This window comes from Arachis stenosperma, chromosome 5 (assembly GCF_014773155.1).
Source record: "Arachis stenosperma cultivar V10309 chromosome 5, arast.V10309.gnm1.PFL2, whole genome shotgun sequence".
Taxonomy (NCBI): Eukaryota; Viridiplantae; Streptophyta; class Magnoliopsida; order Fabales; family Fabaceae; genus Arachis; species Arachis stenosperma.
In genome coordinates, this window is record NC_080381.1 from 140192502 (window position 1) to 140220300 (window position 27799).

At 27.1% G+C, this 27799-nt stretch overlaps 2 protein-coding genes across 4 annotated transcripts; both read left to right on the forward strand.

Moving 5' to 3' along the window:
- Nucleotides 1-11873: 11873 nt before the first annotated feature.
- Nucleotides 11874-15627, forward strand: LOC130983186 (WAT1-related protein At1g43650). The gene is made up of 7 exons (XM_057907372.1): nucleotides 11874-12109; nucleotides 12212-12274; nucleotides 12381-12497; nucleotides 12576-12831; nucleotides 13404-13562; nucleotides 14240-14391; nucleotides 15304-15627. The coding sequence occupies exons 1-7, from the start codon at nucleotides 11910-11912 to the stop codon at nucleotides 15449-15451; spliced, it is 1095 nt and encodes a 364-aa protein (XP_057763355.1). The 5' UTR covers nucleotides 11874-11909; the 3' UTR covers nucleotides 15452-15627.
- A 5344-nt stretch (nucleotides 15628-20971) lies between these two features.
- LOC130980013 (tubby-like F-box protein 8) lies at nucleotides 20972-25274 on the forward strand. Of its 3 annotated transcripts, XM_057903599.1 has the most exons (6): nucleotides 20972-21145; nucleotides 21230-21286; nucleotides 22236-22699; nucleotides 22902-22989; nucleotides 23828-23960; nucleotides 24107-25274. In XM_057903599.1, the coding sequence occupies exons 3-6, from the start codon at nucleotides 22352-22354 to the stop codon at nucleotides 24816-24818; spliced, it is 1281 nt and encodes a 426-aa protein (XP_057759582.1). In that variant the 5' UTR covers nucleotides 20972-21145; nucleotides 21230-21286; nucleotides 22236-22351; the 3' UTR covers nucleotides 24819-25274. The 3 variants fall into 3 exon arrangements, with proteins under 3 accessions (XP_057759582.1, XP_057759583.1, XP_057759584.1); XM_057903600.1 differs by lacking the exon at nucleotides 21230-21286 and having other exon boundaries at nucleotides 21029-21145; XM_057903601.1 differs by lacking the exon at nucleotides 20972-21145 and having other exon boundaries at nucleotides 21172-22699.
- The last annotated feature ends 2525 nt before the right edge of the window (nucleotides 25275-27799 follow it).

Sequence of the window (27799 nt, forward strand, 5' to 3'; positions counted from 1 at the left end):
TTTCGATCTTTTAGCAAGGTATGTGCCCCCATGATAAGTGCTATGAATATGGAATCATTGTCTTAAGACTTAAGAGATGGACAATGGCTTAGTGCTGAACCCTATGTTATTTATGGATGGGCTTCCATTTCAATTCGCAAGATATCAATTAACCAAGGATGGAATAAAAAAAAAAAAATAATAAGTTCTTGATTTTCATATACCTCTTATCAAAAGTTTTTATATTTTTGTTTGTAAAACTTTGAAATAGAAGATATTGAAATAAGAATAGAAACCCATTAATAGTCTCTAGTAAACTCTTTAGTTCTAGAATCATGCATATAGTAGTATATATATATTTGAAGTTCTTTAGAGAATGGCAATGTGATAATTTGCTCTTATAATTAGTATAAACAATTTGCAATATATTGATTGATAATGTAAAAACTCATATGCATTTTTATGTGAAGTAGTTGTTAGTTGAAAATCTGTTACATGATTTTATATGTTTGATTAAATTATTATTTAATAATTTTTGACTATAAATTTATAAAAATAATTGCACGTAAATATTAATTGTATAGAAAAATTATATATTTGAATAGGATTTTGAATTTGGATTTGGTCAATTTTAGTGAGTAAATAAATAAAAAACAGCACAGTGGGAACCACTTAAGCAATAATGATCATAGATATATATTAACACCATTATGGTTGTTATAGAAGTCATTTCAAACAACTATGTTTCATTTTTCAGGTCAATAATCCATTTTATTTATGGAAGCTTGAATGGATTATATTCTCCCTTATCTGATCGTCACTGCTATGCATCTAGTTTTTCAATAAACAACTCATTAATTATATAATTAATGAAACTGTATAAATGACTATAAGTGCTTAATTTTTGTATTATTTATTTTAGTTTTGTATTTTTCACTTTAATAACAGTTTTTAATAAGCTATGTTCTAATTTGCATCAAATATTTGGCCACTCTCATGCGTAACATCATTATGGGGAGCGTACTATAAATGGATAAATTCATATCATCATAATAACTGTAATGTGCATAATTAAGATCACATTTAATTTATAAATTCTAAATCTTAAAATATATTAGACAAATAAAAATATTTAAAAAAAATAAAAAATAATCTAAAATAATTCAACATTATCTTATTATATATTTTTTAATTATCGCTTATATTATTGAATGTTATTAAAAGTAATAAATGATATATAATGAAAAATGTTCAGAAGTCAATAAAATTTATTATTTTTTATTATTATTTTAAGTTATTAATTTAATTTTTTAATTTAGTAATTTAATAATATATTTTAAATTTATATTTTAAAATATTAATAATTAATTACTAATCAAAATAATAAATTTTATTAATCTTTTAATATTTTATATATATAATTATAATATTATATATATAAAATTATAAATGTTAAGTTAAATAAAATAATTTAGATTATCATGTATTTTTTCAACATTATGGTTTGTAATATAATGATATGTTATAATGGCCACGGACAAAATATTATACATAATTGTACAATGCATGCAGTGCACTAAGCTACAATAACCTTCCCAATCAAATTTAGACAAAAAAAAAAAAACATGCATTATTATTACCATAGTACTGTGTTAGATGGATTTCCACCACACAATTTTTTAGTGATTCAGTACTTATTTGTTATTTCTTCTGTGTTTTCTATTATTAATTTATTACTATAAGCTGTGTTGATGGTGAAGCTTGCCAAAAATGTACTATAAATTAAAGGCATTGTAAGAAAGAAAATTTTCCGTAAAAGGTATTGAATAGCAAAAATATTAATAATAATTATTAAAGCTATGTACTTGAATATTAAAGCAATCATGTATGTGCTATACAGGAAATAAAGTTGATGACAATATTTTTCTTAGAAATGAAGTTGAGTCATGAGTGTCACTACTCTTGGTTTGGTTTCAAACCAAGGTGGGAAAAAAATATCATGTCGCTATGGATATTATTAGATAGGGATTTAATTTGGAAAGGGATCTCATAACTTTTCAATTAAACCAAATATTATAACCATTTGAAAAATAAAATATATGTAACATATTATAAATTTTGTAGTAATAAAAAAGGCACACCATGTTACTTACCCTTTTCTCCTTTTAAGCTCCATGATCTAAACACATCTTATTGATTTGATAGTATACAGCTAATTTTTTATATATATTTCTACAAAATTATATATATATCTCAAGGTCTTTTCATTTTTTGGAAGCAGCATATATCCATATTATACTAAAGTGATACAAGCATCATATTATTATATGCTAACGTCAAGGAAAAGAAAATGGAGACTTTACGTGAAACTAAAAAAAAATTAAATATATAAAACATAAAATTTTAATATAATTTAAATTATAAAATTATTATATCTAATATAAATTTTATAAAATTAATTGATTTATTTAAAATTATAATATCAAAAAATTTTAAAAGTTAAATTGAGATTTTAATTATTATAACTAATATCAAATAAATAAAATTCAATATTACTTTCTTTCTTTGTTATTATTTTTTTGATCCATTCATTGCCCCTATTTAACTTTTTTGAAGGAGCAAGAAGATCCTTTGATACTCCTAGTAAATCCTTGTGTATCTAACCTTTTCCTCATCACTAGCTAGCTAGTACAAGTTTTTTTTTTCCCTTTTTTTTTCTTTTTTTCACAGTAGATTGAATAGGAGAGCTCAGAAGAGAGGTTTCTAGTGGTTATCCACTCAACTATGTTAGTGGTGCCAAAAATATTGATGGGATAGGTGAGAGTCTTATTGATAATTGTCCTATATATGCATTACCAATAAGATACCCTCTTCTTCTAATGCAAATCCTAATGGCACGAAGTTGGGTAGGAAATCTATTTCACCATTAATATCAACCTTCTCAAAAAACATGCCATATAATATAGCAAGCACTACATACATACCGTTGAAATCTTTTAACATTTTAACATTTTATACTATTTTTAACATGTCCAATAGCAAGGAAATATATGCTACTAGCTATATTACTACTTTTTTTTTGTGACTAGCTATATTACTATTTGAACTAACTACATATTTTTACTATAAATAGATTATTTTAAATATAAAAAATTATATAAATACCAAAATTAGTTATCAAATATTTGTGTATATATATATATAATTTAATTTATTTTTAATATATAATTTATATATTTTAATATATATTTTTACGGATGACTATTTTTTTATTTACACGTAGTATGATTGTTTAAATATCAGATGATTTTTTTTTATTTTGATAAAAGTAACATATGTATAATATAGGAGCAAGCAACCTAATTTTCAGTCGATATGCTTAGTTATAACAGGAAATGATATAAATATTTACCAAAGTTAGTAATTGAAAAAGATTATGATGTGGATTTTCTTTTTCTTTTGCCTTTCTCAGTCTCATGCGTGTATGTGATGAATTTAGCCGAAGAAAATTAATTAGAGATGAAAAAACTTAGTTAAAAGTGTATAGGAATTAAAGTAAGGTTGTGAATCATGAAATTTCTATTGAAAAATTTTCTCACTTTAAGATTTTATTCTTTTATCAGTCTTCTTTGGTAGTATAGAAATTTGATTTGTTATTCTAAAATTTTTATTGGTTTTGTATCTTAATTTTAATATAAAGGGTTAAGTATGATTTTGATTTCTAACGTAGAGGTAAAAAATTATTTTAGTCCCTAACTTCATTTTGCAAACAAAATCTAGTTTGTGTTGGTTTTAAAATGGTCCTTTTGAAAAAAAAAATCTTTTTAAAGATAATTTTATTCTTTGTAATTTGTGTCGCTTAATGTCATTCCCACAAAATCATTTTTTTCTTCTCAAATAACTTAATGTATATTCCTGAACACACTTGATATTTGAAACGATTGTGTGAAACCCTTGAAAATGTTCCTGCAAAGAGAGTCTACACTAGAGGTTGAAGAGATTTTGTTGTTGGAAGTTTCACCGAGGATGCGGTGTGACATTCGTGACTCATCTTCATATTTAGAGACAGTGGTTGTTAAAGTATGGTTACTTTCTATGCATTGTCGTTTCATGTCAACTATTTATTGCATTTGGGTGGTTTGCGCTTGACAACAATGTTACTTCGTCTGAGTTGTTTAAGGGTTTAATGTAGGCTGCGGTGACTGTGGATAAAGTTAGGGTTTGTGATTATTTATTTCTTTTCTTTCTTGTTTGTTGTGATAATGTATTGTGTTGAATAACAGAGTTGTTTGAGTAGAAAATGGTGTACATTAATATGAGGGTGCATCATGGGGTGTACTCAGATACGAGAATGCGGTATTTAAGTATTTGAATGGACAAACTACAATTATTGAAGACATTGATGTCGATCGGTGGTCTGTGTTTGAGGCCTATAAAGAACTAAGACAGTTTGGATACTTGCAGTCTAACATTGCAGCATTATAGTATAAAGATCCAATCGTGAATGATTTGGAGAATAACCTGAAGATGCTAAAAGGTGGCTCAGATGCAATTGAAATGTGCAAAATAGCTGAGATGATGAGTTTGATAGAGTTGTTTGTAGTCCATGATGTTGGAAATGCGAAAAAAATTTCGAAAATTGGTTACATTGACGTAGGGAGTGTAACTAAGGGTGTTGAAAGTGAGAAACGTAATGTTGCTGGTCGTTATATAGTTGTATTTGATGACCCTGTCCCAGAAGCAGTTGAGGGAAGTGGGGCACATAATAAGAAAAATTCATGAGTTAGGAGGTGGAGGATAGATTGGAGGAGATCAACATGAAACCAGTGATAAAGACAGTAATAACCCTGAATATTTGCCATCCAATGAGGAGGGAGAGAGTGCAAATAACATACACTTCACTAACAGTAAAAAAGAGTATGAATATGACAATGAATTTAGAGAAATTAATTTTGTGCCAAAGATAACTACTGTTATCAAAGAAAAGAAGATTGGGACAACTCAGCTAAATGATGAGGAATGAGCAGATAGTGATGAATTGAAAATAGATCATCTGATTGGTGGAGATGACTTAGAAGAGGATGATCATGAGGAGGATACTGATGGTGGATCAGATTGTGAGGGTCAAAGGTTTTCAGTACACAAACCTCAAAAGGATATAACCAACTACAAATGGACGATAGGAACACTTTATGCATCTAGGCAAGAATTTGAAAATATTGTGTTGACTTATGCAATTTATACAGCTAGAAGTATCATGTTTAAGAAGTGTAATTTGGTGAGGGTGAGAGCTGTTTGTTCGAAGGACTGCCCTTTTGGCTTTAATGCTTTATGCAAACAGGGTTAGGGAGTGTCAACATGACAGTTAAGGAGCATAAATTTACAACATACTTACATGAAAATACACAGGGTTGACATAATCCACTCGAAATAGCTAGGCAACCAGTTTAAAAAGAAGGTGGAGTCTAATCCAAAATCAAGATAAAGGAGTTGGTAGCAAAGGCACACAAGAAAATAAATCTGACTGTGACTCAAATTGATGGCAGCAAAAACCATAAGTGGACATAGGGTGATGACTAATAAAACATGCCAATCGGACATTAAGTGGGATATTCTTGGTCACCCTCTAGAAATAGTAACCGGCTCCCATAAGCCCAAATCAACCTGATGACTAATAAAACATGCCAATCGCTCCATACACAACACAAAAAGATAAGGTGACATAGGGTTTCCTTGTCTAAGACCTCGGCTAGGAGTAAAGCCATTCAGACGATTCCCATTCCAAAGAATAGATAAGGAAGAAGCAGTGACACAATTCATAATCAAATTAATTGTAGGAATAGGAAAACCAAAGCTCTTAAGGGTATGAGCTAAAAACCTCCAATCAACTCTGTCATAAGCTTTCTCCAGATCAATCTTAAAGGCCAGTGTGCCTTTCTTTGATTTAGTCTTCTTCATAAAGTGGAAGACTTCTTGAGCAATAATGATGTTGTCAGGAGTTTCTCGTCCCGGAATAAATCTTCCTTGAAGCAGGCCAATAATCTCCGCAAGATGAGGACGAAGCCTATTAACAATGACCTTCGTGATGATCTTGTAAACTATATTGCAGAGACTAATCGGCCTGAAATCTTTCATAGATACCGGTGATTCAATCTTTGGAATAAGAACCAATAAAGTCTCCAATATTCTCAGATCAAGAGTAACACCGGAGAATGCCTGCTTAACCATCTTCCAAACATCAAGACCAATGATCTCCCAATATTCTTTGAAGAAGAAAGCTTGAAATCCATCAGGACCTGGAGTTTTAAAAGAGTTCATGTGAAAAACAGCTGTTTTGACTTCCTCCATAGTAACTGGTGCCATAAGATTATTGCAATCTTCTTCATTCAGAGAAGAGAAGAAAGAGGCACATCACCAAAGTAACCCAAATCAACATCATCCAAATGACAGAATAAATTTTTATAAAAAGACTCTGCTTCTTAACTCAAGTACTTTCAATAATTTTATTTATAATGTTATTTTTAAGTATATTTAATTTTTTTATACTTCTTTTAATATTTTTTATATAGTATTCTATTTTAATATGTCATATTTTTTTACTATTATAATAAAAATTAATATTTATTTATGAAATTAAAAATAATATACAAAAATTAATAACTTTTTAATTATTTTTTTATAATTAAAATTAATATTTATTTATTAAATAAATATTAATTTCAATAAATAAATATTTAAATACTCTGTATTTTTCTTCGGGACGCCATTTCTGTCGAAGGCTGCGACGCCATTAAAAGCAGGTTCGGGTTCGAATTTTGAGTTCCGTGAAGATCCTTCTTTCTAGAAGGACCACAATGTATAGGTACAATACTTAATATGAAACTTTATTCTGTAGTTAAATTTTGTTTATTGAGTAATAATTACTAGTTTTGTGAGTAGGTAATAGTTTCTCAATTTTTTTTTAAATCCAAATAACTGAATTTCATACCTTATTAATTGCGAAGCTATATGTTATGTTTTTTAACTTTATTTTGATATGTTATAATTTTTTATTATTATAATAAAAATTAATATTTATTTATAAAATTAAAAATAACATATAAAAATTGACAATTTTTAAATACTTTTTTATAATAAAAATTAATATTTATTTTGTACTCTTTTAAGTACTTTTAATAATTTTATTTATGATGTTATTTTTTTAAGTATATTTTTTTATACTTCTTTTAATATTTTTTATAATGTTCTATTTTAATATGTTATACTTTTTTATTATTGTAATAAAAAGTAATATTTATTTATGAAATTAAAAATAATATATAAAAATTGATAATTTTTTAAATATTTTTTTATAATAAAAAATTAGTATTTATTTATTAAATAAATATTAATTTTATTTAATAAATATTTAAATACTTTGTCTTCTTCTCTCGATGCCCGTTTTTGTCGAAGGCCACGAGCGCCATTAAGAGCAGGTTCAGTTTCACCACTATCCTTTCTTCGCTGCTATTTGTAGCACCGCAGTTTCATCCGCTCAGAGTTTTGAGTTATGTAAAAATTTTTCTTTCTAGAAGGACCATAATGTGCAGGTACAATACCTAATATAAAGCTCTATTCTATTAATTACGGTTAAATTTTGTTTATTGATTAATAATCACTAATTTAGTGAGTAGGTGATAGTTTCTCGATTTATCTTTTTTTAATCCAAATAACTGAATCTCATACCTTATTAATTATGAAGTTATATCCTATTGTTTTAACTTTATTTTAATTTGTTATAATTTATTATTATTATAATAAAAAATGAATATTTATTTATAAAATTAAAAATAATATAATAAAAATTAATATTTTTAAATTTTTTATAATAAAAATTAATATTTATTTTGTACTTTTTAAGTACTCTCAGTAATCTTATTTATAATGTTATTTTTGTAAGTATATTTAATTTTTTTATACTTCTTTTAATATTTTTACATAGCTTTTACATAGTTTTTTTATAGTATTCTATTTTAATATATTATAATTTTTTACTATTATAATAAAAATTAACATTCATTTATGAAATTAAAAATAATATATAAAAATTGTTAAACTTTTTAAATACTTTTCTATAATAAAAATTAATATTTATTTATTAAATTAAAATAAACATATTTTAGTAGGGGTGTAAATTACTGTATCGAACCGAAATTTATCGCAAAATTGAGCCGAAATTTACAACAACCAAATAAAAAATCGAAAAAATCGGTTTTTTTATTTTTTCCGAATTAAACCGATCGGTATGGTTCGGTTTTTAGAACCGAATTGAACCGAATCGAAGAAGTGGCTTAGTAATGCATTGAAATGAAAATTTTAGAGTTAACAAATGTGTTTGTTTTATGTTTAGTTGTTGAAATGAGTTGAAATTGTGTTGAATTTGAATGTAATGTAATGTTATTTCAGTTTATTGATGGTTTAGAACATCATTTTACTGAGATTAATTTTCTATTAGTTAGGATTTAAAAATCGAAAAAACCGATCGAACTAAACTGCTTTTGATTCGGTTTGGTTCGATTGTTGTACAAACAGCAAACTGATTGGTTGATACTTTGTGAAAATCGAACAGATCGGTTTGGTTGGTTTTTGTCTAAAATCGAACCAAACCGAACCGATAGCACCCGTATATTTTAATACTCTTTTTAAGTACTCTCAATAATCTTATCTTTATTATTTTTAATATTCTTCCACTTAGGTCCAACATTTGTTACGTATAGTCTGTATAATTACATGAATCATAGTGGTATGTTCTCATTAATCGAGTATTACATTTTATGTATTACAATATAACATCTCCTAATTGAATAAATTTTTTATGTGGTATTTCTATAGGAATAAGTCAAATGCTTATTATAGGTTCTTCACTAAATTTTATTTGTCATTCTCAATCATGTATACACATATATATTAACCAAATGAAAAATAAATAATAATAAAAATTTTATATCCAAATATATTATATAATACAACATAAGTCATAAAAGTGATCTTACAGAATATAAACTCATATTAGTAATATAATCCTTAAATAATCCTGGTGGCATGTCTTTGTCAAAGAATCAACTATCACCTGTTTAGTACTAATATGTTCTATCTGTACCTCATTAGATCTAACTCGGTCTTTAATGGCTAAGCACTTAATATCGATGTGCTTACTTCGACTACTACTTTTATTATTTTTAGCCATAAATACAGTAATTGAACTGTCATAATATATTTTCAATGACCTAGAGATACAATCCATAATCTTAATCCTAGAGATAAAATTCTTTAACCAAATATTTTGTGATGTAGCAAACAAGTAATAAACTCGACTTCCACGATAGAAATGCTTTGCTGTTGAACTCTAGCGCTACTTTTCTCCTCTGAGCTTTTGAAAAAGACGATGCTCTTCTTCTTTTCACACAATGCTCCCTTTTTTATTTGTTTCGATGATGATGATGATAATGATCATCATCATTATTATTATTATTATTATTATTATTATTATTTTTTTTTTTGATAAAAATTAAATAATAGACAGTAACGAATTGAGGGACATAATTGTTCAAAAAAACATTTTAAAATTAATACGAATTTTAGAGACAATTTTGTTTGTAAAATAAGGTGGGGCGAAAATAATTTTTAGTATATATATTAAAGACTAAAATCGTACTTAACTCTAATAAAAATTAAAATTATATGATTGAATTTCAAATTATTATAATAATGGTCCTTTTGTTGAGAGTTGGTCAACTAAATAATAAAAAGACTATGAGTAAATAACGAATTTGGATGGTTAATTAAAAATAGTCCTTTTCTTGTTTATTCAACCAAGTGATAATTAATTAAGTTGCTTATTACCATTTCTCACTCTATTTGATTGATCTGAACTTTTCGCTATTGTGAGTCGACTATATATACACACTTGTAAAAATAGCTATCATATATCTGCATGTGGATGTATCTATATCTATGTCATCTTTCTAGTTTAATTTCATCATGACCCCATTTGTAAAATCATGCATAAATTCATTTTGATAAAATTGGTTTCATAAGAAGGAACAAGCAAGCTAAGGGCAAATATATATACATGATATCACATACATAATCTCAGTCACGGATTTAAAAAATTTCATTAGTGGAACAATGTATAATATATATATATATATATATATATATATATATAACATAATAATAATTATTTTTATAATTATATTTATTATTATAAAATATAATTAATTTTTAAATTATTTCACAAATAAATTAAAATAATAAAATAATTATTTAAACAATAATCTATTAATAATTTAACATTACAAAATTAAAATTAAAATCAACTTCCCTAATAAGTAAAATTTTAAAATCAATTCATAAAACAAAATAAAAAATAGCTCGTAAAATAGTAATAAAACCATATATACACAACACACTACTGCTGCTTTGGCTATAATTTTTTTTATTTTGTGATAAAATTAATCACATAAATAAAGAAAAAAAATGCAATAAGGCATAAAAGTTTTTTTTTCACATATATGAACTAACTCTCATTTCATTAAAAAGATCTTAAATAAAATCATATAAAAAAGATAAATTCGAGTTGGTAAAGGGAAGTTAATATATGGTGAAAATTTAGGTGTAGTCAACTTTATATGAAGTTGATAGCTGAGAATAGTTGATTTAATCAAATTTTTATTTAACAATTCTCAATTATTAACTTTACGTAAAATTAACTGCATTTGGGTTTCCACCTTAATATATTTGAACGGAAGATATTACTCTTAGAAATAGAGGCAACAATCACACATTCACGCAGTCAATGAAGCAAAGCAACATTCAAAAAAAGAAACAGATGATAACATTATATATTTAGACTACTTGAACAATTTCTAAATTAGGAGAAAGAGAGTTAGAGAGCAGAGAAAAATAAGAGTTGAATAAAAATAATACTTTGAGAAATTAAAATAATTCAAATTGAATAGGTTACTATTATTAACTTTTTATATTATTTATTTAATTATTTTATTAAATAATTAATATAATATTTTATAAATAATAAAGTCATTTAATTTCTTTTCTTTTTATTTATATATAGATATTGTAAATCAAGAAAATAAATCAAGTGAATGGGGTCAAATTTATTTATTTTGTGGGGACAAAAAAATATTTTTACTATATATTATATATAAAATTTTGTGCCCCCACACTAGCTAATATAAATTCGTCTCTCCATAACCTTATAATCTTATGTAAGATAAAGAGTAGTTTGATGCATAGATATTCTACGTTAATGTAGGATTCAAAAAAAAATTGTATTTAAAAAGTGTAATATATAGATAATTTAATATGATAAATTACTGGCTATTTTTACGATTTAAATTTGTAATTTTAAAAATATAATAAGACAACTCAACCATTACTCTAAAACTCTCTTCTAATTTTATATAGTAATATATTTACCATAGAAAAATGAGACACAAGATTTCAATTCCATTACACCAAACAAACAACAAATAACTGAATGATTGCTTGTTGTTGTGCACTATGAGTGTTAGTGCTTGGAAAAAGGTTCCCCCTTAACTCTTCTACTTTGGTAGCAAGGAAAAAAAAAAAAAAACATACATCACATTTTGATTGTCCACTTGCACAGTATCTTTGTTGCTGCTTCTGCTATATGCTACTACTACCATGAAAATGATACAACTACTAGTGCTTAATGATTTCACTTTTTTCATTCAATGGAGGGGCCTTACCTTACCTTACCTTAATTATTCTAGTGCCCTTTATTTGATATAAATATATAAGTGCTCTAGCATAGTTGGCAAAATTCATCAGTTCCAAAAGCCTTTATATATATTGACACAACTTTCTTATTAGTTTATAGTCCATTCATTCAAAAAAATTATTAAAATATGAAGAGCTTTGTAAGCTATATGGCTATTGTGGAGAAAAATAAGCCTTATGTTTCAATGCTCTTTATTCAGTTTGTATATGCAGGCATGGCTTTATTATCTAAGGCTGCAATTTCCAAAGGAATGAACCCTTTTGTTTTTGTTGTTTATAGACAAGCCTTTGCATCAGTTTCCTTATCTCCATTTGCTTTCTTTGACAGGTTTAATTCTCTCATCATCAATTAAATTATTATTATTATTAACCTTTATTAGTGATTACTAGGCTTCTAATTCTCCTTTGGTTGTGTGTGTTAATTTTGTAGTAAGCAGAGTGCTCCCTTGTCATGCAAGTTACTGTGCAAGTTGTTTCTTATTTCACTTGTTGGGTATGAATGAAATTATGAATAAACTATATATTAATACTACTCTAAGATAGTGACATAACATTCTAAGACACACTTTGCTTTTATTTCTCATGTGTTAAATGTGCAGGTTGACAACAAGTTCAACACTTTACTATGTTTCAATCAACTACACTTCTGCAACATTTGCTGCAGCCTCCACTAACACTGTCCCAGCTATTACTTTTATCATGGCAGCTTTAATTAGGTAAAATTTAATAAATAAGAATTCATTAATAGGCATCTACTCAAAAGGGTATTGGAAAGTTTCATTATTTAATTTCAGGGTGGAAAGCATTTCCATAAAAAATGTGCATGGAGTTGCTAAGATTTTTGGTTCTGCTCTAAGCCTTTCTGGGGCAATAACATTTGCCTTATTCAAAGGACCTGCCCTTGATTTCATGAGATGGTATCCACAAAATCAGAACCATTCATCATCATCATCATCAACTTCTGTGGTTCACTCCAAAGGGGATAATATCAAAGGTGCTCTTATGATGCTCTCAGCAAACATTGCTTGGTCCTTATGGCTTATTTTGCAGGTATCTCATCAATAATCATCAATTCTATTTTCACTATTATACTTATAATGTTTTTGCTTATTCTCCTATTTGATTCTATTTCCTTGGAAACTTAGGAAAGTGCTTTGTAAAGCTTTTTTATGTAACTAGTTATTTTTATTTTCTTACTAGAGAGTTTAAGTACAATCTTAGCTCTTTTTATCGGTTTGAATAAGATACTACTTATAAATGATTATCACAAGTATTTCTTAATTTAATTCTAAAAGAGGAAAATAATGTCAGTACTTTAGATTTATTTAAAAAAAAGGACTAACGTATTATTTTATATCTTTTCTTTCCCCAATACAAGATATTTAGTAGTTAGTAATATATTAATCTTAGCTCTTTTTATCAGTTTGAATAAGATACGACTTATATATTGGCAAATAATTTTACTAATTTTATCTACATACATGATTATTACAAGTATTTCCTAATTTGATTCTAGAAGAGAGAAATAATGCCTGTACTTTAGATTTACTAAAAAAGAAGATATTTAGTAGTTAGTAATATATTAATCTGTTTATGATTGTGATTTGAATTACTCAACACAGGGATTTGTTGTGAAGGAATATCCAGCAAAATTTAGGCTTACAAGTGTTCAATGCTTGTTTAGCTTCATTCAATCATCTGTTTTGGCTTTATCAGTGGAGAGAGATCCATCATCATGGAAGCTTGGATGGGATATTCATCTTCTTTCAGTGGCCTATTGTGTATGTTCTTATATTATATATTCTAATTCTAATCATGTTTAAGAAAACAAAAAGGAAAAAAAGATTATGTTAGTAAATCACTAATGTTAATTAATCAACATGCCTAATTGAATAGGTAAACTTAGGTACAGAAAAGTAATGTGACATGTAAATGTAAAACTCTTATTAAAGTTTGAAACACTTAAATTACTATATATGCAAATTTAAATTTTGGTTCCATAAAATATGGCTTTGTTCTTTAAAGGAAATTTCTTTTACTATTTATATATTTGGTTTTTGTAGACTAAGATCAACATAGAATCTTGGACTACTATTCTATATATAATTATATATCACTATCCTGAGCTAAGTGGATTTTTTTTTTTTTTGGGGTCCAAAATGCGGTTGCATTTTCCTTCTAGGGGATAGGACATTGGAGAATGACATAGAAAAAATATATATATTTAATGCCCTATAGTCACATCATATGAGAACAAAGTTGACATATAAGATCTCAATAATGGTCCACTCTACACTTTGATTAGTATCAATTTTTGTTCAGCACATAAAAGTTACTATCTGTCCCTGTTCTTGTTAAGCACACAACAAAAATATAATAATGAAAAAAAAATATAATAATGAAATTAATTAAATAATGTTACTTAATTTAATTATATATATTCCAATGTGATTGGCAGGGTGTAATTGTAACAGGGATTTGTTATTGGCTACAAGTGTGTACAATAGAGACAAAAGGACCAGTTTTCACAGCCATGTTCACTCCTCTTGCTCTCATAATCACAGCAATGTTATCAGCACTTTTGTGGAAAGAAACACTTTACTGGGGAAGGTTCACATTAAATTATACTCTCATCTTTCTTTCTATTTCAAGATGCTACTTATATTAGCCATTACATTGCTTATTAAAGACATTTATTATGATTATGGGTAAAGTATATTTTTTGTCTTTAAATTTTGGCAAAAATTTTAAAAATATTCATAAATTTTATTTTGTTTCAATTTTGTCCCAAAAGTTTTCGATTTGCATCAAATATACCCTCGACGGCTAAATTTTCAAAAAATTTAAGATTAATCTAACAATAATGCATAAGAATTATGTTTGATTTGCTTGTGTTGAAGGGTTATTCTTATGAAATTGTTGTTGAATCGGTCTCAAATTATTTGAAAAATTAGCTAATAGGAGTATATTTGATGCAAATCAAAAACTTTTAGGACAAAATTAAAATAAAATAAAATTTATGAGTATTTTTGAAACTTTTGTCAAATTTTAGGAACAAAAAGTATACTTTACCCGATGATTATTAATGATATAAGAAAAATTAGTGTTTTTAGTTCATGAATTACATGTTTAATTCTTTTAATATAAAATTTCTATTTTGAACTAACACCTTTAAAACATTGCATAGGAAAATTTATAAAACAGAAATGTGAATTTTATTTGCTACTAAATATTTTAAAAATACTTATTAAAAAATATGAAAAGTTTAAAGAGTTTGATGTATTATTATTGTTTAAATTTTGAAAATGAATATTGTCCCTTTTATTTTAATAATGCTACTTTTTTTTATATATTCATACAAAAATACAATACAAACACTTATAAATGGAGCAACATTATAAAAAATAAAGACAATTTCATTGTCTTTTATTTTTCTTAAAAAATATTTTATTATTGGATTTTGGTAAAATAAATATGGAGATTGTTTATTAGTTAATCATAATTTTTTTTTAATTATGGCAGTATTGGTGGCACTATTTTATTGGTTGTTGGATTGTATAGCGTATTGTGGGGGAAGAGCAAGGAGAGCGTAGAAAGGAAAAATCATGAAGTTGAAGAAGTTGAACAAATTAAAGAGGAAAACAGATTGGAGTGCATTATACAGAATTGAAGAATCTGATTGATTAGACAAAAAATTAAGAAATGATATATGTATATGTCTTCCCTGTCCCATAATGTTTTGTTGAATGCCCTTCCTTTTATGCATGCCTCTTTAATTTATAAATGTCTTGTGTATATCTTATCAACTTTAATTAGTAGTATCATTATTTTTCCATCTACTTTTTCTTTTAGACAACATATATCAGTAAATAACTAAATATAATATCTTATTTATTATTTTATATATAGATATAGATTATATACAGTGTGTAGACTATGTTATTTTGATGTAATAATGTGTAATTGTTTTCAACGTTTACAAGTGATTAATTCAGTTGGTAACTTATGGTCCTTTACCAATCAAGAAAGAACAAAGAGTAGTTTATATTTGAAACATTAGATATTTAGATATCGACTTACACTTTATTTATCATTATAAATAAATATGAATTTATTTATTAAAAAAGAGTAAAATATTTATTAATAAATGTTCTGTAAGTTTTTTTTAATATGTTGGATAATTCTCTATTCTAAATATTCCATTATCACAAACTCACTCATACTACACGCTATATATATACACACACAACACTTTAAGATAGTGGTGTTTATTTTGAGGTATTAGGACAGAAACCGAGAGATTGAGACTGAATACCATGTTTGTTGGTTCAAAAATTAGTACTAAAATTTTAGTATTTTAGTACTTTCCAAAAATAAGAACACAGGAAATTGAAATTTTTAGAGACAGAAATTGAAACTTTAATAATATTTTATATCTAAAATACTCTCATTTCAATTAATTAATTCCAATTTTACCTTTTGTACAAATTAAATTAGAGTTTCATTCTTGTTTTAATTTTTTTTTCCCACTTTGCATCAAACAGAATACTAAAATTTATTTTTGTGTCTTCAGTCTCAGTTTTTTTATTTTTGTCTCTTCACCAAACGTTACCTAAGAGTTCCAACTTCTCATTCACTGCTTAATCTCATCTAAAGTTTCGAATCCGATTGTAATTACTCACGAGACAAATAAATTGTCATTGCGTGACCACAAATGTTTTATTTGTTTTTTTTGGTATTAATATTTATTGTTATTATCGTTTTTTTGGGCCAGCCTGTTCTTTTGACATAGTTTTGGACTTTTGGGTCAGCCTCGAACAGGCTAGTGTATGTGTTTTATGTTGTATGAAGAATGAATCATCATATTGTGCCAAGCCCAAACCCATAGTACGGCCCGGCCCAAAAACAAAAAGACGGATTTTTACCAAAAATGATTGTGTTGGATAAACTGCAAGGAAAATGTGTGTCGATTGATAAAAGACATTGATGCGAATGCCCAAAAAAAAAAAACATTGATGTCAAAATAATATCTTCTATAAAGAGAGTAGATTTAGCGGGACAGATATAGTAATAATTTCATTAGATTTTTTATTAAAGTAAGTAGAAGTTTGATCTCTCACTCTTGTGAATGGAGAATATTCTTGTTTGTTTGTTTTGTATTTTTGGTTCGTATATTTCTTATGTATGAGTGAGTCTATGAACATGCTTCCTATAACAAAGACATAATAAAATCATTAATAATAATAAATATATACACCGCTATCTACTGCAATATAATAAGAAGTAGCCAGTAAGTAGTAACCACTAGTTTTAGCTTTGTAAATACGCCAATTATAAACCTAAATTCTAATTAGCTACTTAATTATAGTGCTATGCCATGTATTATCACTTTCTTTGAAAAATAAAAATATATTTAAAGAAAGAGAATATATAGAGAGAGAAAGAAAACTTAGAGTCTTATATGAGTGTTAGGAGGACAGTAAATTTTGTAATTTATAGTCATTAATTAACTATCGTTAATATTTTTAATTGTGTAAAATTACATCCAGTTATATAGAATTATTCACTTTTCTTTTAATAATTAAATATTACTGACCAAATTTTAATAAAAGTGTTGGCTCTAATTTTCTTTTACTTATATCAATGATATATATATATATATATATATATATCATGATTTTGGTTGATATCCCATAAGAGAATTAGGCTGGCCCTTGAAGTTATTATAGATACATTAGTGTTATTAGGATCTTCCAAATCTAGTAGCTTAAAAAGATAAGGATGATTAAGGTTTCTAAGTGCGAATCTAATTATTATATATATTGTGGAATCAGAACCTTAAAAAGGTAATGCGTTACAGGTCGGAAAAAGGGAACTATAAATATAATAATGAACTAATTAAGAAAGTATTATTGCTAGATTAATATAGTAATTAATTGCTCCAAGGTTAAATGCAAGAAGCTAAATATATGAGCCAAAGAAAAGGCAACAGAATAGAGAAACCGTCGTTAATGAATATGCATGTATAGCTTTAATTATATATATGCATGCTTCTTGAAATTTCTTAACAAGTAAATGCCAATTGAATACTTAACACACAGATAGGATTCAAATATGTCATTACAAGTCTATTCACACATCACATGTTTTTGTTTTCTCAATTTCTAAATCAATCTATCCAAGAGTTAATCTTATCTATAACCACCATTAATAATTTTCTATATATATAAAATAAAATTTAAATTCTTAATATTTATTTAACTAAACAAATAAATTGACTACTCGACTAATTTGAATTAATTACTTATTTAGGCAGCAATTAATATCATATATGAACAATTCAAATGTTTATTACTTGTGATGATTTTAGGTGAAGTAAATAACCAAGTTTAAAATATTGCATTAAGTTCCCAACCAAAAAGATTGCATTAAAATTGTTCTCACAATAAGTAGGCCTAGCTAGGAAGTTAGTTAATTGAACATATAAGCAGATGAAGATGAATGGGGTCTATGCTTGACTTAGTAGATAATAAGCATTTAGAGAGTCAAAGATCATACATGTGTGGACCATGTGAACTTAATTATTACTTTAAAAAAGATTATTACGTACCTAACTGGTGCAACTTTAAAGAAACAAATATATACATGAATATTGAAGGAAGCAGTTATAATATTTTCTGGTCCTATTAGAGATCGATTAGTGCTAATTGCTGATGCAATTGTGCATTCTTCCACCACTTTCAACAAGTAATTATTATTTCTTTTTCTTGCAAAATATATTATATATATATACATACACCAGCTTTTCGTTCATGCTTGATTATTGGTGCAACGGTGCCAATATATACTAGTTATTTATGAATAGATACAATATAAACTAAATTATAAAGTATATTTAAGTAGTAATTACGTATGATATTAAATAATTTAATTAAATATATAATAATTATATAAAGATATAAATTTCATTTTGGTTAAATTTTCAGCTAAAAATTTATAAAAATTTGGATATAATTTTTTTTTAGTATTATTCTAAAAAATAAAAATATATAATGTTAAATTTTAAAATGGTGGATTCACCATTCTCAAAGTGGACGAGAGATTTTTTTATTTCTTTTTAAATTATTCCGAAGCAGCAAAAAGTTTTTTTTTTATTCAAAAAAAGATCTAACTTTTAGCGAGGAGAAATTTCTACTTTTTTAATATATATATATATATATATATATATATATATATATATATATATATCCAATTATTAATATTATATTTAATATTAATACATTTATTTATATAGGTATATATAACAACAGATAAATACATATACAACAAACAAATAAATGATTATATATAAATCAATAATTAAATTATAACAGTAAAATTTAATTATATTCATTGTTAATTATTTACAACTAAAATTTAAATAATAACATTAAAATATATCAAGAAATAGTTCTTAAGTTTATAAGAATTATAAAAGATTATATTGTTATAAATATTATCTAAGTTAAAATATAATCATCTTTTTTTAAGATTTACTTTGATGTTGTTATTAAATTTGTGGTTCAAAATAAAAAATAAAAATTTTATAGTTAATATTTATCAATAAACTAACACTATAAAACACATTATGTTATACATACATTAATACATATGTTCTAATAATTACTATAAATTTATGTGTATAGGATAGTTGAAATATATGAATAGTATGATAAGTTTGTAGTGTTTATTAATGAATATTAACTATATAATAAAGCTCAATTAGCTTAATGTAAAATAAAAAAAAAATTACAAATGTTTTAAGTAATATCAATCAATTTACGTGGGAAAATTATTTTTTTATAAACTGCTATAACTTATCAAGAATTTTGCCTTCCACATAAATTGGTATATGCAAAATATATATTTTATACTCACTTCAAATATTCACACTATAAACCTTTAAAATTAACACTAATAAAGTACATACTATTCTCCATCATGCTTTAACTCATTTTTATATTAAAATATTATTCTGTTAATATTTTGATTAACTCACTTCAATAAATCACTAAAATTTTTAAGAGACCATTTTAATAAAAACATTAAAAATATTTTTTTAAAACGTTTACACATGTTATATTAGTATTGAACATCTTTATTAAATTGGTTAATAATTTATTTTTTTATTATATATTAAAACAAAATCAATTTATTATAGCAATAATAATAAATTTAATTGTCAACATTATAATTATTAGACCCGATTTAATCCGATTAAATTATACCATCTAAATCGAATATATTTAAACTTTTTGATAAAAAGACAATTATATTCCTAACTTTTGTTTTTCAGATATTTAAATCCTTAAAAATTTAAAAATACAATTAAATTTCTAAAAAAATTAAATTTATTGTTATTATTATAAAAAAAATCAATTTTATTTTAATTTATTAATAAATTAAAAATAATCAATTTATTAATACATCTAACAATAATACAACACACAAATATCTTTACAAAAAAATATTTTACGCATCTTTACGAAATCATCTCCAAACTTTTATCTACACCACTCAAATTCTACCAGATAAAAAAAATGACGTGCTTGCTCAGCATCTCAATCTACGAGAAGCATGGCAGAACATGAACATTTCGCAAATTTAAAAATGGTAAATATTTAATAAATTTTATATAATTTAATTTTTTATTTTAAATATTTTATTTTTTATTTTAAAAAAAAAATTAAACAATTTAAACACCATAATAAAAATACCATAAAATTAATCTTCAAAAATATCTGACAGTAGACAAGATTACAATGTGAATTTTGTGTTAACCACGAGAAGCACAACTCACCATATATGCATTTATCTCGCTCCTATTTTACTCACATGCACAACACCAACAATAAAATAATTTCCGTAAATTTTCTTCTAAAACATCGTTGCTTTAAAAAAATTTATAATTTTTAGCAAGCCATCACAATATTTTCTGGATGTCCAAATATTAGTCACGTGATCCTCACGTGTCATTCACTGCACCGCGTCTCAACTGGCAAGTCTTAAGTCATACCTCTCAACACAATGCAACAGTCAACTATAAGGGCAAAATGGTAACATCACAGGAAAAAGTAAGCAACGTTGAGTCCAAGTTGGTATCAGTTTTAATTCCATTTTCTTAAGATAACAAGCAAAAAATAAATAAATAATTTTTGTAATTAATAGAAATAGTTAATAGATAATAGTGATTAATTAAGCAACTTTATTATTTTGTTGTGGATTGAATAAATGCGTTTTCTGCGTGTCTTTTTGAGGTCAGAGGCTGTGTCACGGACACGGAAAGAGAGAGAAAGAAAGAGAGAAACCATTGCTAGAAATAATGGTAAGCTTCTTCTTCTTCTTCTTATTCTGATTTTCCTTCCTTTTCTTCAATGTTACTTTCATTAAGTTTCTTAGTCTTTTGCAGCTGAACTTCCACTTCCACTTTGTGCTGGGAGCTTCAAGACCCAGAATATTTTTTGTGGTATAAGTAGCAGTTTTCTCAAGTTTCTTCTTCTGGGTTCTCTTTGAAGCTTCTAAAATTTCCATTTTTGTTTTAGTTTCTGGAATTTCCATTTGGGTTTCATTTGGTGTAGTATTTAGGCAGGTCTCTTGTTTTATTTTATTTTTTAATAATCCTTTGATTTTGATTTCTGCAATTTTTTATATTTTTTTAATTTTTAGGGTTCTGTTTTTTGTTTGCATTTTGCAGTTCTTATAATCTGAGGCTTGTAGTGGATATTTCAGATTTTAATTAAATAAAATAAAAATAAAAAAATTGTGTTATAGATCTTTGAGCGTGGAGGGGTTAGGGAGCCTAATTATCATTAAAATTCGGTATTGGGGGTTTGTTATTATTAATATCTCACCTAAACCTTTTAATATTTTCATTTCAGCTTTATGTCAATGTGTGTGCTTGCTCCTGTCTCTTGAATCTTGAGAAACTTTCTTTGCCAAACCAAATAGTTTTCTATTTTAAAGGAAAAAGAAAAGTATATAAAGAAATTGGGCAATTAGATTCCCTTATGCTAAATCATGCCTATGAAATAGGTTACAATCACATATATTAATACAAAGTATGTAGTAGCTTTTTATGCTTTTGATCTGACACTCTACTTTGCCCTTTTGCCTTTATTTTTGTTTTTTACTTTTTCTTTTTCCTCTTTGTGGTAGGGAGCTTGGTTAATTTTTGATGCATGCAAAGTGCAAACTTTTTGTGGTTGAATTCCTATTTAGATAGAGTTTAATTGCTTTTTATGAGAGATTATATTTAGGAGGTTCAACTGATGAAAATATGTTTCTGAGAAAAGTATGATTTAGTGATTTATACTGCCTTTAGCCTTTAATTCACGTGAGGCTTCCTTTTTTGAGATTCCCCAATTGATAATTAGAATTGAAGCTGGTATTTAATCTTAGGTTTGCTTGATTTGCAGCGCTTCACACTCCCAAGACTTGCAAGTTGTTGCATCTTCTAACTAGATTGGAACATTATCCTCTGAGTGGTGTTTATCTTGGTTTGAATTGTCAATTGTTAAGTGTATTATAGCAAATGTCCTTCCGGAGTATTGTTCGTGACGTGAGGGATGGGTTTGGAAGCTTGTCAAGACGGAGTTTTGATGTAAGGCTTTCCGGCCATCAAAGGGGCAAGTCACATAGTTTGGTCCATGAGTTGCAGGATCAACTGCCGGTAATACAGAACAGCCAGTGGGCTAGTCTTCCGCCTGAGCTTCTCCGTGAGGTTGTTAAAAGATTGGAAGCAGATGAGAGTACATGGCCTGCTCGTAAGCATGTGGTTTCGTGTGCTGGTGTGTGCAAGTCCTGGAGAGAAATGTGCAAAGACGTCATTAACTGTCCTGAGTTCAGTGGGAAGATTACTTTCCCCGTGTCCCTGAAGCAGGTGAGACTTTTTCCTTTTGTAATCATGTACCTGAATTCAAGGTATATTGGGATGCAAAAATGAAAGAATTGTATATTGTATATTATATATATATATATATATATACCGGAGTACGAGAGTAGTACATAATAAATTATCATGATTGAGGACGACCGAAGTATAAATTTTCATTTTTGACTTTTCATCGTCTTTTATTTTACAGCCTGGTTCTAGGGATGGACTCATCCAGTGTTTCATCAAGAGAGACAAATCTAATCTGACTTACCATCTATTCCTTTGTCTTAGTCCTGGTATGCTCAATTTTTACATTTTGACACATATATATGGGCTGATCTGATTACCGTGTTTTATGATTGATTTCGATTCTTATACCTATGTAATTTTTTAGCTTATACCCTTTGATGTATGAATATGGATAGTTTTGTAGGTCCATCTTATTTTAAGGGCTAGAAATCTTGTTCATGATGTATCAGCCAAATCTTGTGTTCAATCCAAGGTTGTCTTGTAATCTTTGGTGGGATCATTCTCCGGTGGATCATTATATTTGGTTATTAGGTTAATCATGAATATATCTGTGGATGGATCTACTAAAGTATATCTTCATAATGGTGTTAATCATTTTCCCCATTATTTTTTCCAATTTATATTGACCTATTATTTTGTTAATTTTTGGGCTTAGTTATGTTGCTGTGGAACTGAGTACTACTCGGTAAGAGTTGATGCCACTTTTAACATTAGTACAAGGATTTTATATTATCCTTTTCAACTTTATTATTACAAGTATAGTGTCTGATTGCAGATTAAGTACATGTTGGCTTATTTTGAAATGATTTAATGTGTGATGGTTGAGTTGATTCTGTGCTGCTGAGGTTATCTGAAAGTAGAAGTAAAGCTTCATTTTTCTGATTATACCCTGGATTAACAATAAATGAACTTGACGTTTTCTAATTAATTCTTTGCTAATCCCGCGATTTAAATGCCATAGATAGTTCTGCATTTTGAACTAGCAACTGCATTGCTACTACTTCATTTCAATATCATATAAAATATAAATATGAATTCTGCACAGTTATGGACTTGAATTTCATTGTTTCGGGACAAGTTTTGATCTCTTAACTGTTTTGGCAGCATTGCTTGTTGAAAATGGAAAATTTCTTCTTTCGGCCAAACGTACCCGAAGGACAACTTGCACGGAGTATATTATATCAACAGATGCAGATAACATATCAAGATCTAGTAGCACTTATATTGGAAAATTGAGGTATTTCATTCTCCCTCAAGGTCTCATATAGAGAACACTTTCATTCAGAATCTTCCAAGAATGGATGTAGTAGAAAATCAGAAATCAATGTTTTTCTATAGTCTAGCATTCCATACTTAGAATACATGAATTTCCCCTCATTTCAGGTCAAATTTTCTTGGCACCAAGTTTATAATATATGATACACAACCCCCATGTAGCACTGCCCAACTTTCACCACCGGGCAGAAGCCGTAGGTTTAATTCAAAAAAAGTTTCTCCAAAGGTTCCTAGTGGCAGCTATAATATTGCTCGGATCACCTATGAGTTGAATGTCCTTGGTACTAGGGGTCCACGTAGGATGAACTGCACCATGCACACAATTCCTATGTCATCCCTTGAGCCGGGTGGCTGTGTCCCGGGCCAAGCAGAGCTAATTCCCCGTACCCTCGAGGATTCCTTCCGGAGCATCTCCTTCTCATCAAAATCGATTGACCGGTCATCGGAGTTCAGTAGCGCTAGATTCTCAGACATAATTGGGCTAGGTAAAGAAGGGGAGGAGGGTAAAGAAATACCTCTAGTTCTCAAGAACAAAGCACCGAGATGGCACGAACAGCTTCAGTGTTGGTGCCTCAACTTTAGGGGAAGGGTGACGGTCGCCTCCGTCAAGAATTTTCAGCTTATTGCAGCAACACAACCTCCGGCCGGCGCTCCTACGCCGTCGCAGCCGACACAGTCCTCTGACCATGACAAGATTATTCTTCAGTTTGGGAAAGTTGGTAAGGACATGTTCACTATGGACTATAGATACCCACTTTCTGCATTTCAAGCTTTTGCCATTTGCTTGACTAGCTTTGACACAAAACTGGCATGTGAATAGTGTGAGAGAGATACATGGTAAGAAAATAGGATTCAATCTTCATTAAGTTCATAGTACTGTACACCTCATAGTTTAAAGTGTAAAGTACAGAACAATCTGTGCTCAATGTACAATTATATTTTCCTTGTATCTTGTTTTTTCCTCTTATTTTTCCTATCTTTTTTTTTTTTTTTACAACCCTCGTGTTAGTATGCTACAAACTCTGTCTGAAAACATAGTTGTTGCTTATATGCATGAGGAGGGAAAAGGTGTGTAGACAGCATAGGATTGAAGTAATGGAAATATGGGAGCCTTCGGAATATTTGGATTGATGTGATTGCAGCAAATGTCAAGTGCCAAAATATCCTTATTCCTTAGTCTAGTAGTAATTTTGTTACTTTAAATAAAGAATTGTACCTTAGAGGCACTAGAATTGCTTCGGAAGCAATTAATTTTAATGTTGTGTATTCGTATTCATTCTCTTGGAAAATCAACTAGTCTAATGATAAGGTATATTAAAGTCAAAATTTGTGATACTAGTTTGAAACAAATCAACTAGTCCTCTTGATACTAATTTGTGACGAGTCAAAATTGAAGAATTCTTGCATTTGATTTACTTGTATTGTGCTAATTATTGTTGTTTAAATTCATGCACGCCAAGCATTCAGTGATATAACTCTATAACGCGAAGTATTTGTTTTGATTTGTATTTTTACCATTCAACTAGTAAAATATTGTGTTTTAAAATAAAAATAATATTATATGATATAAAAAATATTAATTAAAGTATAAAAATATAATATGATATTATTAATTTTATTCTAAACATATTTTTATTATAAAAAATAACTTCGGATCGAAATGGATCGGAGCGGGTCGTAGTCACCGAAATATAACCAAAACCAACTCAACCAACTCAAAAATAACATTGGATAAAAATTATAAACACAAAAAGATATGACCGACCTTGAACACTCCTAAATTGAGGGATATTATCAAAGGAGTAACCTTTTTATAATGCAAATTCATATAAATATAATGAAAAAAAATCATGTAATTTTCAATGAGTGGTAGGTAGATACTAGTTTCCATCAAATTTATTCTATAATATATTTTATTTGTAAGTTCTAATGTACTATGTAAATTGCTTGATGCATATTCGTAGTTTTTTTTTTTTGGACTTGGTGCATATTCGTAGTTTGTAATATTAGTTTGGTACTGCATTAATGCTTATGCCTATCTACTTTGAATTTAGTTTTCTTTTTTTTTTTTTTTTGGCTTTTGGGGTTTTTGTCCCGTTTCAATAGAAAAGAAAAAAAAAAAACTTGCATCAAGCCATGTGAACATTCATGTCAACACAGTCACTTAACATTGCTTGTTACTAAAAAATTATTCGAAATACTAATAATTTGACTCATTTTTTTAACTTGTAAGAATTGTTTTGAATCTAAGAAAATCTGGCGTGTATATTATATAGATCAAAGTGGTTTGTAACTAATTATTTTCTTAAATACATCAAAGGAATGTCAAAAGTCCATGTGTACATTAAAAAAATCAGAAATTAAATTAGTTATTATATATCTGTATATAAATGTATGTATTATTTAATTTATTTTTAATATATATTTAAATATATATTTTATACATATGACTGATTTTTTCTTTTTTACATATGAAAAATACTAAAGAATTATTAAAATTTATTATTTTTGTCATTATTTTTAACAATCACCAAATTTTTTTAATGTAGTAATTTAACAACATTATTTAGCTCATATTTTTAAATATTAATAACTAATAACTGAATAAAAAAAATAAATTATGATAATCTTCTAACATTTCTGATCTCCTTACATATACCATGATTGAAGGAATGCATATAACTTGATTGAAGGAATGCGTATAACTAATGTTCTCTAAAGAAAAAAACATCACACATACATAGATAAAATTATGTAAAAGTTTACAAAAAGAATAAATATCTTTTCTTGTTGCGGTTCTTTAGACAAGGAAATATTTTGTTGCAGTTATGACCATGTGACAATTAAAAGATGACCTAACTTTTTCGGTGAAAATAATAAATAAATAACCTTACTCATATGATTAAAAAGGGATATATATATTTGGTCCTACAAGGAAAAAGCAAACTTCAAGCTAGAATCTTATAAAATAAATAACAGAAGTTTCAAATCAAAGTCCTTTCTGATGAAACTTTAGTAGTAATTTTCCAAATATTTTGTGCGCCACCGTGTGATTTCAAGTACAATACTGAAGAGCAGTTCAGTTAGTTATCTTTACCAATTATCAACCACCTAATAATGTGTTGGAAATTTTTTTAAATATTTTAGGAATATCAATATTTTAATAATTTTAGTAGTTAATATCAACTAATATATATTATATATTTTTTATAATTAAAAGTAACTATTAAAATTACTGAAACATCTAAGAATACTTGAAAATTTTCCATATGTAAATAGTTCACACTTCACAATTTTTCTTTTTTTTTTTCCATAAACAGAATTACATTGGTAAATTCCTTTAAAATTAAAGTAGTTCTTGCCTTGTTGGCACGTGGAGAATTCATTTAATTGTAAAAAAAAAAGTGAATAAAACTAAGGTGATGGTGAAAATAACAGTGAGAGATAGTACCATACAATAAATTGCTGGTTAAATGATGTGTCACCAAGTTAGTGGAGTTGGGACCAATGTTTCATTATTATTTTGACAGACACATTTAATGAATGGATGGGAACTCACCATAGCTTTCGGTAACAAACACCATAAAAGGATGTCGATTTTCACCCAACATGTTCCAAATTCCATACAAACAAAAACCACATTTCATCTCTTGCTTCCATACCCCAATTATACTTCAATATTGCTCTAATTTTAACTTCCTTTTAATATGTTTGGATAATGTGTAGTTGTTTTGTAAAATTATTTCTATGAATTTAATTTTTTAAATAGTTTTTTTTATTTTTTTATATATTTTAACCATC

Bases quoted from the DNA above. Each gene is read 5' to 3' on its own strand.
- LOC130983186 (XM_057907372.1), top strand. From the start codon at position 11,910: ATGAAGAGCTTTGTAAGCTATATGGCTATTGTGGAGAAAAATAAGCCT. The intron at 12,110-12,211 runs GTTTAATTCTCT...TTAATTTTGTAG, and splicing joins CCATTTGCTTTCTTTGACAG to TAAGCAGAGTGCTCCCTTGT. The intron at 12,275-12,380 runs GTATGAATGAAA...TTAAATGTGCAG, and splicing joins TTTCTTATTTCACTTGTTGG to GTTGACAACAAGTTCAACAC.
- LOC130980013 (XM_057903599.1), top strand. From the start codon at position 22,352: ATGTCCTTCCGGAGTATTGTTCGTGACGTGAGGGATGGGTTTGGAAGC. The intron at 22,700-22,901 runs GTGAGACTTTTT...TTTATTTTACAG, and splicing joins TCCCCGTGTCCCTGAAGCAG to CCTGGTTCTAGGGATGGACT. The intron at 22,990-23,827 runs GTATGCTCAATT...CTGTTTTGGCAG, and splicing joins ATTCCTTTGTCTTAGTCCTG to CATTGCTTGTTGAAAATGGA.